The sequence below is a fragment of the Eucalyptus grandis genome, chromosome 10 (genome assembly GCF_016545825.1).
Source record: "Eucalyptus grandis isolate ANBG69807.140 chromosome 10, ASM1654582v1, whole genome shotgun sequence".
NCBI lineage: Eukaryota > Viridiplantae > Streptophyta > Magnoliopsida > Myrtales > Myrtaceae > Eucalyptus > Eucalyptus grandis.
This window is the reverse complement of record NC_052621.1, coordinates 13,458,680-13,470,329: the sequence shown is the minus strand read 5'-3', so window position 1 is coordinate 13,470,329 and position 11,650 is coordinate 13,458,680. Positions and strand designations below refer to the sequence as shown.

Sequence of the window (11,650 nt, the reverse complement as noted above, 5' to 3'; positions counted from 1 at the left end):
CAATCATTCCCTCTGGAAAGAATTTCAAAAATTACCTATAAGAAAAATGTCTAGCTAGGTAATTGAGTTGTCGCTGCAGCTGCAACTACATGAAATGGTGACACAAGTCAAATGAGAAGTAAATCCTTAAGTAGAGGTATGGAGTGATATGTTGCGACTCGACGATTTTCAAATTGATGGTTGAGTGTGGTATGTATGGATCAGACGGCTATTTTTCGGATGAGAGGGGGAGATATTTTGTCAATTAGGTCAGCAACATTAATTTAGAAGATTATGCTTTTGCTGATCATATTCATGACCAAGGCTGGTTGGTCGAGTGTCATTACTCATTATTGATAGTGACTTAAATAATTCAAAACTTTTTAGGATTACTAAGAAATTCCTGAATTTGATTACATTGCATCACATTCATGATGAAAATTCCGAAAGTTCGTGAGTTGAAATAACTGGTTTTTACATAAATATATAACAATCTTTAAAAGATTATGATAACTATCAAGAGTTCGTGGTTCTAAACTCAATCGGAAGGAGAGACCACTCCTGCATCGAACACATCTTGTTAGATTGCTCACAAGAGTACTTAAATCATGAATTTGTATTCCTTCTTGACAAATCAAGAGCATTCAATTAGGTCGCACGGACAATCAAGATTTATTGCTTGTGTATCAGCACAAGTTATCTGTATGTTTTGTATCTGTAAAGTACAATGTGGAAGTGTATAACTATGTAGCTATGGCAGCTTGTTATTGCCCGCAGTGCCTTCCTGTTCACTTGAAAAATCGGTTATCGGGTGATGCGGAAGATGTCTTCCACCTTCCTCGTGCCGGCATTCACATACTGCAGGCAACATGTAGATTGAAGTTAAATAAGCTTGTAAGCATGGTCGTCATGATTGCAGTAACATGTAGCTGCTTAATGTTCCAAACTCTACTTAGAGAACAGGACATCAGAAACTGTACATAGTTTCTAATTTCAAACCATTACAACAGACTAGACCAATCTATCAATAAATGAAGTCATATGTAATCGAGTAAGCAATCATAAAGCCAAACCGAATGATGATTGTGGGAAGGGCGACGGAAAATTCGAGAGTGCTGACCTCTAGTTGTAACTCTTCTGGAGTTGCATGTCCTCTGAAATACCCGAATTTGGAAATCCTTATCAAACTCCAGTCACTTGGCTGCAAAAAAATCAACGGGCCTTCACTTCTACAGATCTTATTCATGGGAGCAACATCAATGAAAATCCCCGTGTAACCGTATCAAGTTGAATGATATGAGCAGCAGAATCAGCATTTAATTTCTTAACAGCGAGCTAAAAATCTCTGGAATCTAGATATGTCAAGGCCCATAAATCGGAAAGGTGTTGTTAAGACGGCATGGTTTGACTAAGCAACATTCAGCCAATGTAAATGCAAGAAATGGAATTGGGATTAAGCACTGACGAATACAAGGATGGATTTTCAGAAATTGCCAAAGAATTGTGCAGGTTTAGACAAAAAGCTATATTGGTTTACTATTTTCAACGGTGAGAGGGATAACAGACTCTAACCTCATCTAGGAAGTCATCCAGACTGAACCCGGCCATGCCAATAACCACTTGCACAGGTGCACTATAATTGCTGTGATCATAAGTATCAACCCCGCTTTGATCTTTCTTTGGCATGGCTTTACACTCATTTTGGTAAACCGAGCATGTTCTTTCATAGTTATGAACGTGGCCGAAGAGAACTAGATCAACCTGTGATATCAAATGCTTGATGAGTACAATCTCACAAATAAACGGATTATTCTACATGAGAACCGGAGTGAGAAACAGAATGTTGCCTTGTTGTCCAATAGCAGCGGCTCTACAGCATCAAGAAACTTATGGTCAGCACCTCCTCCAGAACCAGAAGTGTACATGGGCCTGTGCCTGCAAGAGGCAACCGATACACTTGATCTCTGTTTTCTTGAGAATTTTTTTTTTTTTTTTTGGTTTGAGAGTACGCATAATCAAGTGGTGAAACTCACAATTACCCAGAAGCAAATGCACTTACCCCGTGAAAACTAACCAAGGAGTTTTAGATCGGTCGACTGAAGCCATGTCCCCTTTCATCCATTGATACTGACAACATGACATTCCCATGACATAAAATGACAGCTCATCGACATGCAAATGTGAGAACAAAACGGTTCAGCTCGATCACCCTTACCTGCTCTGAATTCTCGGACCAGTCATGTTCGGTTGAAATCACGGTAAAATGAACACTGGCTTGTTCTATGGAATACCAGGGCTTGTCCTTCGCTGGGGTTGGCATTGGGAAGTATGTCTCATAAGCAACGCCGCATTCCCCACCGGAGTCCGGAGTTGAGTACACGGATCCAGAGCCCCCATAATCTCTTCATGTAAAGAAACTTAGAAATCATCTTCGATTCATGTTGGTTCAGCTGTGTACTGAGTCTTCCATAATGTGCAGGAAGAGACGCATATCGACTAGAGGTAGTTAGTTACCTTTCATGGTTCCCAATTGCAGTCATGTACGAAACTCGGGAAGCAAAAGGGCTGATGAGGTTGAGAAAGAAATCCCACTCCACTAAGAAGCCGGTGGCGTAGCTTAAGTCTCCAATATGGAAGATGGCGTCCACATTACCGGAGTCTACATAATCCAACACTGCCTTTGCCACCGAGATTGATCCTGGCTGTAGAATTATATGAAGTCGCATATTAGGATACCATCATAATCAGGAGTTTGAATTCTTGCAAACAGCTTAATCTGTGCCTTTACAGTTAATTCAGATGAATGTGACGTGCTAATAATGTTTCATGGAGAGCCGGTTTTCAATATGATACTCCCCCCAAATCGTGGTATATTTTGTCCCTTCCATCAGCATTCTTAAAATTTTGAAGGATAAACATTCCTCCTAGTGTATGTCCAGTATGGATAGCATCTTTTCAATGTTGCAATCAGAAATGTGATTTTTCATTCTATGGAATGCATGTTTACCTGAATGTAGTGCTCAACTGAATCATCCAGAGGGGCTTTTCCCATATCCCCAAATGCAAGAAACTTGAGTTCATTTGATCCTCCTGCCGGCGGTGTCCTGAACTGAACTTGTTGACTCCAACCAGCTGAATCACTAGATATCATAAAACCATCACCAAAAATAAATCGGATATGCCAACAAATGATATAGAAGTTTCTCATCAATTCAATTTCCAACCATCTAATTCAAGCCAGTGAAAAATAGATCACTCCATCTACTTCCACTTGCGGAAACTCATTTGCAGTGTCATGCGATGTATTACTCTAATGTCATGATAACAAGATGCTCCTTTTTATTGAAAGCCGTGTACCCGATCCTCTCTCGATCAGACATGCAGCTACAATTCATCTATAAGAACTAAGGCATAAAGAAGTATTTGCCGGTGCTCTGTCATCCACCTAATGTCGTGAATTCATAGACAATTATTGTAAGGAACAAGTCCGTTGCATATCAATTCATTCACATTCACTGCAGATTCGATGACCCTGCATCAAGTAGAAATGCCAGAGATATTGCAATATGCGCAGCAAGAATACCTCAAGCTGCTCTGAAACCGATCAGTCTCATAAGCAACACAGCTTCAGTCAGGAGATTCTACCTTCCATATTTGTAAGGATAAGAGGTAGAAGGCTGCAGTCCTGTCATCACGGCTGAATGAATGTAACCAGGGTCATGCCAACCGAAATCTTTGGCAGGACTATGTAGCACATTACCTGCTGAAAATTAGACCAACAAAACTAAATTTAGTGAAGAATGAGTCTTCATAAGGCACTTCAATTGTTTTGCATGTGACAAGGAAGTCCCAGTGCATTTACAGAGTTTTCAAGTAAGGGTTTGAGGTTAACTCACTGCACATATCATCTTGTGAGAATGTACTAACTTCGGAAGTTTGTGATTTCCCATCTCCGTATTGCACCTCTTGGGGCTCTTTGTCTCCACTAACCCATGTAATCCTCATCTGCAGATTAAAGCATGTATGATTACCAGTCGCAGTCTGCATTGCTTTCGAGTGTTTTATGTAGTGTTATTCCACGCTCAGGCGCAGTGTGTCATGCAGGCATGTTACCGCGACTTCATGGGCTAATGATATAATTGACATTTGTCATGACATTCATAGAGCCAAATGTTGGCGACACGACCCCCGCAAGGTCAACACACCAATTGTTAGCCAATTCAGTGCTTACCGAGTTCCCAGTCGAGTCAATGCTGGAGAGATGGCCATAGAGCGGTTGGTTCGGGTTAGCAAAAGTCAAAGAGTTCGATTTCTTCAATACACATGGTGTTGCGAAACCCCCGGCGAACAGCACAAACTCAATGTCGGTTCTGATGTTTACAACGTGAAACGTCAAGGTGCCGCCGCATGTGGTCACCACACATTGACCGTCCTTGTATTCCTTGCACTCCTCCTTCTTGCAGCTCAGATAGTCTGGATCCTTGCTCAAGTATTGTGCCTGAAAATGATGCACATAAGCGTGCACCAAAAAGTTGAAGTGGAAACATTTCTCCTAGTCTAAAACTATAAGACAAGTGATTGTAGGTATACTAGAAAATTTCGGGAATTTGGGATATTGCAAAAAAATAAGAGAAAAGATGTAGGTATAATATCAGTGGTCGCAATAAATGAAATTTTAAAGCATTTTGATAAAAATGGCCTACTTAAATATTCAATGTAACTGGAGTACATGCAGCATCTTATACGTACTAAAAAATACAAAAGAAAAAAAAATTGTAAACCTTCATTAATATCTGGCATTACTCAAATTTAAGTTACATATGGAATGTCTTCATTTAACTAATAAAAAACCAACTCTGAGAAGTATTTTCATTATCTTTTATATTCAACAAAGTTTGGTGTTTTCATGGTTAATGTAAAAAGTACATAAATTTCGTAAAAAAAGTTACGTAAATTATTGAAGGATGGTTCTATAGTCAATTACTTATTTATTAAATGAAAATAACAATGATAAAAGAATTCGATAAAGGACATCGCAAAATGTTTCAACCAGAACAAAATCTGACTTTATTGATTGAAACTTTAGCAGAATATTGAACAAAAGACTCTTTTGATTCTCTTTTGAACCCAAAAAGAGACACTTTGACCAAAATAAAAATAAAAATAAAAAGGACTCCTATTTTCTCCGCTTCTTTCGGCATATGAAGACTTGACGAGTCAGACCAAAAAAGAAAAAAGAAGACTCGACAAGGAATATTTTAAACCTTAAAAGCAGCTACGACCATTAAAGCTTGAGGTTGGATTGGTATAAATATATGTAGTTGAATTTATTAAATTAGGTTAATGGTACTTAGAGAAAATGCAACATCAATAGAATCTTTCGAAAAGTAAACTGAATTTCACATATATTTCGCATTTTAATCTGATTTTATCTACCGCCACAACACAATCATGGAAGAGTCTTATCAAATATTTTAATTTTTTGGTTATGTTGCAACTCGACAGGTCCCTAACCAATGAAATATGATATTGTGTCGTGAACGCTATGAACTCCATGACATGACTTTGGGGGTCACTTGTGAGGACCGAACCAAAGCCTTGGCAAAAGGAGCAAGGCATGTGCCGTGTGATTTCTTTTTCAGTTGCTTTTCTCTTCGGCCCCTGTGGATTCCAGTATTTTTTCTTTAGCCCCTCACTACTTTATGTTTCCATTACTAATCAAGAAGAAGGAAGATAAGTCATTAACAAGGCATGACTCAAGGTTAGATAAGGTACCTTGACAGGATAATGACATAGAAGAGGAAGATCACTAAGATCACCGGTCTCTACATATAGAGCCTTATTCAATGGACAATCTGAGACACTGCATCCCACAAGAACAAAACGAAAGGAAAAAAAGGAACGTGAATGAGTAACTGCTAACACGTATAAATACAGTTCAAAACTAGATGTTAGGATGATTCATACTCGGCATTCGATGGAGAAATCATGGCGACCCAGTCGGAGTCCGCTGGAACCAAGACCCCGGTCACGTTAACCGTGAGATACTCTTCATCCCCAAGGGCGGTGTCGCCACTGACGTTGATTTGGAGATACGGGTTCGGGTCGTGGCACTGGATAATTTGCCTTCTGTTTAGTAACCGGAACTCAGATATGGCAGTATAGTCGAGATGCTCAAGCACGGAGTCAATCACCAGCGGGTGCAAATTCGACAATGACGACCACGACAAACAAGAAGAAGAAGAAGAAAAGCGAGTCAAAAGTATGATGGAAATGGAAAAGATTGCGAGTTGTGCTGGAACGTGGAGCTCCATATTGGAGAAGCAAAATGCTTTGGGTGGATGAAAAGGAAGGCTTTCTCTCTATACTTACAAGAAAGAGAGGTGGGATTTATTTAGTTGGGGGGCCGCGGGCGCGGGCGCGGGGGCGCGGCGGAAGAGAGGGAACGTTGGGCTTTTACCATTACCCTTGCCAGGCCCTCGGCTGTATGGGGAGATCTAGCCTCCCCTCCCGTTTTGGGTCCGCCTGTCCGGGCAACTCCGGCGGCCTGCAACCCTCAGTCGTTATTTCATTCCCTTCCTTTGTGGGGAAGGGCGGGGTGCCTGACCACCCCCGGGAGCCACCTGCATCAGGTCATTATTTTTCCGCCGACCTGGGTGTCAGGGTGCTCATGCTTAGGACCAATCTCACACCTCGATGCTTCGAACGTCCCCCCCCTCTCTCTATACTAAATAAATCCCACCTCTCTTTCTCGTAAGTATGGATGTGTGGGACCTAATACCTATGGATAGAAATTAAATATATGTGGTTTTTATAGAGGAGGAGGGTGTTATTTACCTTAAAGAATAAATAAAAAAACATGAAGAGGGTACTATGTTTCTTGACGTTCACATACGCAAAGTTGCTGATGCTCCGGATGCCGCTAGCTGTCCCTTACCCTTTTCATGTTTCTCGTCCTTCTTGTGTTGCACATTTTAATATGTATAGAATAAACATCTACGCAAAAACAGATAACGCCTGACGGGCTTTGCAAAAAACTCATCACTCGTTCGAGATTGTTATCAACTAAGAGCGAGTTTTTTTTTTTTTTTTGACATAAACTAAGAGAGAGTTTAGTTGCTTCGAAAAGCTCAGTTCAGAGGTCGGATTTTGTTAGCTTTGCCCAATGGGAACTTGATCTGCTTCCAGTAGCAACCTATAGAGATGACAAGTTTGAGTTTCTGGTTGATGTTACTTTGAAAGGACGAGCTCGTCGAGCTTCCTCCACCTGGCTGTTTTGCACCCTAGCGTGGTGTCAAAGTCAAATGATGGGATTGGGGCTAACATGAATGCACGAGCAGCGTGCAATAAACGCAGCTGGCTACCTTAAAAGAAACGAATGTCTCCCTTTAGACGCTCTTGGAAATATAGGTGCTGATGACGCTGATTCCGGAATAATAGAATGATGGAAAGAGGATATTCTCTTGAAAGCTTCATGTCCATTTTATTATTTGCTGGTCCAAGCGTAACATCAATTTATTACGTGTTCGACTAGGCGACTTCGGCTGTCGCTAATACCGCCGATTCACACGGACCTGCTTTCACATTCCTCATCATTGATAAGTCCTCATCACTGTGGGGCTTGCTCTAATAGACTATTTTGTGACATGCTACTTATAAATATGGGTAAATTTCGGCTTGCGATATTTCAATCTGCCACATTTTATTTAGCAAGATTCATGAGTTGAATTGGGATGAAATTATAATAATTTCTCGATTAGCAAAACTTTACATTTTCAGTCATTGTCTCAGCTTTCATTTGCTTCTCCCTACGGATCATTTTGTCGTGGCACTTTAAGAAATCGGCTTTCTAACTTGGGAGGGGGATGCACGACCGTGCCTGAAAATATTGGGAATGAGCAGAAGTGCGTGTAGGTTGAGCTTCTGATCGATTATGATCAGATTAAAAAAACCAAGCAGTTTTGTTCTTAGTAAGAGGTCTTATAATATAATCTTCATTACCAGCAGCCTGAAATTAGTAAATTATTGATTGTCGCCATTTTTCTTGTAAACAAGCGTAAGCCTGGAAGGGATGGACCATCAGTATGGAAAGGCTTGAGAGAGTGCACCTTCTTCGAGCTCTTCATCCTTGTCAAGAGAATAGTTGCTTTTTTTGTCAATGAAGGCCTCGAAGTAGTTTTGGTAGCCTGTGCTCTTTGCCGAAAGCTTTGAGCTTCTTACCTTCATCATCTCCATGGCCTGTAGAGTATTTGCACCATAACCATCATTTTAGATGCTCTTCAACTAGAAATAGCCTACAAATTCACAGTGATGTACTTTACACCTCCTTTGACATCCCATTAACAATTACCTGGAAGCTAAACATGAATTGCATAGCTCTCTTGCCAACTTTAGCATTTGGATGAGATTGAAGCTTCTCATACATTATACGAGCCTCATTTGGTCTGCCAATCATGTTGAGCATGTCATTATTTTCAAGCATGGGACAGAAAAGAATGCAAAGCCTCTAGCCTACTGTGGCGGTCGAGAGGGGATGCAAGAAGGAGTCACAGAAGCAACTCTAATTCCCAGAGATCCTAAATTTACCCTGCCTCGAGCTTCATTACGATTGGTATTGTTAGGAATTCCTTCCCATATGAAAAAATGTAATTACCTGGTAAGTGAATCTGGCAGATGGACCACTGCAATGCAGCTAATCCATGAAGTTCACTCTACATATACAAATCATTAGGGGATCAAACCATCAAACAAAATATCACAATCAAACAATCATCGCACCAGAGCACATGTAACACTTGGCCCTCAAACGAAAAAAACTTTACACTTTTGGCAGGGTTACCTGAAATGGCAGCTTATTCATGATCTATTCATAAAATGGTAAAGCTTCCTTTAGTTTTCCAACACTGTTGACACCTAAATTTTGGCAATCCATTTTATCATTGATCACATAAAAAAGTTAGGGATCAACCGCGACCCCTAAGCAAAAATATAAGTTAATTGCATGGACGTTAGGAGCATTATCATAATAATGAGTCCACGCAAAGTTGCATTGCATGGAACTCGCGCGAAATTCGGAGATGGACATTCAATATTGCGGACAAGGAGCCCACTCACGTATGAACTTTAAAAAATTGGCGTGGGCATCAAAAAATCCAAAGGGGTGACCAATGTTTCTGCTGAGGAAGATAACGAAGAAAAATGAAATTTTGGAGATACTAAATGTATATTCTCTTCACACATATCTATAACAGTATATCCGGTTTGTCTTGAATAGATTTGAAGCAAAGAGGGCAATTGAATAATTCGGCAAAGTGCAAGAGGTGTGGGAATCGTGAAATAATATAATAACAAATTATGCTTCCCACAATTCAAGATGAATTCGTACCGATAGAATGTGAAGGAGAAGCAAGGCGACGACAAAATATCGCTCACTCTGATTGGTATTTCCAATTCGGAAACGCAAGGGAAAATATTGAGGGAAAAACAGGATACGCATGCAAGAGGTAATGGAGGAAATGTGAATTTCAACGATTCTTTTTCTTATACAAATTTCCTCTTTTGCAATACAAGGTAGGCAGTATAAAAGGGAAGGCCACAGAATGGAACAAGGGGGGATTTTTTCGGGTGATAATACATTCAAAGCACGGCATATTGAGAGAGAGGAAAAGGGAGGAGAAGTCGATCGTCTTTCTTCCCCAGAGGACCGCGACTGGCTTCATCCATCTCCACAGCCCGACGTTGTGTTCTTGTTGCGAGCTTCACACCGATACTGCTGAGTCTTGCTGCCGGTCCACTACTTGTGCCGCTGCCACGAGCCCGAATAGCTGCTGCTCGTGATCCATCTCCCTCGCTGGGGACGATCGAGATTGTTCCCCCACCGCACTGCTGCTCTGATCATCATCCCGAGCCTTGTCCGTGACGAGTTATTACTTGGTGATCCTTGCTAAGCTTCCATCCACGCCAGCCTCGAGGCGTCCTTACTACTCGTGCTGATTCGAGAAGACCCGTATTGTGACGACTGAGTTGCCCGTGACCTCGCACCAGAAAAATTGTAGCTGCTCCATTCTCCGTCGACGACGTTGCTAACGTCGTCACACCGAAAGCCTCTTGGTGCTTTTCGCATTAAATTTTTGTGCCTCTGCAGGTTAAGAGGAGAACTTCAAACGGTGGTCAAAAAGCTCTAGTGGGGGTTATATTAAAATATAGTAAGGCAATCCGAAGAGGGGACGTCTTGCAAACAGGAAAGTCCACTTGAAGACTTTCGATTGTGTCTGACAAAATCAACGTAGCCCTCACTGAGCCAAGAGCCCTTTCCACGTCGAGTGCCGCGAGCGATTCTCCATTATCGTGAGCCAGCTACCGTGAAGCAAAGTTGATCATGACTCCTACGATCTGATACCCGTCCAAACTAGGAAACAACAATCAAGGTAGGTAAAATTCCTATCTCAATTAATTCTTGAATGTTTCGTTTGCTCAATTGAGGTATTGCATTCTTGATTAAACCCCCGAATGATGTTATCTTGTCCCATGTTCCCCGAATAGCCTTTTAAATTGGAAAATCTTCCTAATTTCGCAACGTACATATGATTGACGGTCCGATTTCATGCTCGAAATACGACCCGCGATCGTACGGAAAAATCACCAATCCGATCTCACGCTCGAGATACGATTCGTGATTTTATTTAAAAATTGGCTAATTCGATCTCATGCGCGAGGTACGATTCGTCAATTTATTTCCCAAAATTAAAAGGGCATTGATGATATCTTGCTTGATTTGTTGCCGTGCTATTCTTGATGCCTTTATTTGTTTGTCCTCGTAAAATAAAAAAGGCATTTGAGTTAGATTAGATGCATGTTAGGATATTACTTGTTTTAGGTTATTTTGCATGTCTAGAATAGGAAATTTATTTATTTCGAATTTCTTAAATAAAAATACCAAAAACATAAATTTAGGATGTTAGATTTCTGTTTCACTAGTTTAAATTGCATGTTTAATTATTTGGCAATTATTAATTTCGAAATAAATAATAAAAGAGAAAAGGAAAAACCACAAAAAGTCATCATGCATATGTCATGTAGAGCTAGGGCATTCTTTGCACGTCATTGCATATTATGATAGATTGCATGCTTATTAGGAAAATAAAAACCATGTGCACGTCATATAGAATTAGGTTCATACAATGCACGTCATTTAATGATTTTTGTTAGGTCCATTTAATTAGAAATTACATGTCATTAGAATTAGGTCATTTAGTTAATATTGCATTGCATATTGCATGATTTTCATTAATTAAGTGAAAACAAAACAAAAATTGCGTGTTAATTAGAAACCATATCTAGGATTATTGATGTGGATTTTAATTTGACATTACAGATGCTTTCGTTGCTTTGAGGTAAGTTTTTGCAATTTATTTATTGTTTATTTGGGTGTTAAATTGGTGGATTGTGCACCCGTATGACCACCTCACATGTTAGGGAAATAGATTTAAAATCAATCCAAACTGCTTGCCAAACATTTTTCAAAATAAAAAGAAAGGTACCGAAAGGGCGTTAGAGAATTCTAGCGTAACCAAGTCCCCGTACCCATAGTCTCTGGTTCGTAGGAGTAAAGTAAATCTCCCGTTACTTTACTTGGGTTTCTAATCGACCCACCAAAAATAGATTAGTGGCG

General features: G+C 40.3%; 1 protein-coding gene across 1 annotated transcript; it reads right to left on the bottom strand.

Moving 5' to 3' along the window:
• Window positions 1-577: 577 nt before the first annotated feature.
• LOC120288713 (probable inactive purple acid phosphatase 27) lies at window positions 578-6,293 on the bottom strand. Its single transcript, XM_039302825.1, has 13 exons — window positions 5,947-6,293; window positions 5,755-5,842; window positions 4,211-4,477; window positions 3,876-3,984; window positions 3,625-3,742; window positions 2,987-3,119; window positions 2,494-2,681; window positions 2,195-2,381; window positions 2,039-2,106; window positions 1,827-1,914; window positions 1,552-1,740; window positions 1,100-1,180; window positions 578-837 (listed from the first exon to the last, which is right to left on the bottom strand). Exons 1-13 carry the CDS (start codon window positions 6,291-6,293, stop codon window positions 784-786), a joined length of 1,917 nt encoding a protein of 638 aa, XP_039158759.1. The 3' UTR covers window positions 578-783.
• Between the last annotated feature and the right edge of the window lie 5,357 nt (window positions 6,294-11,650).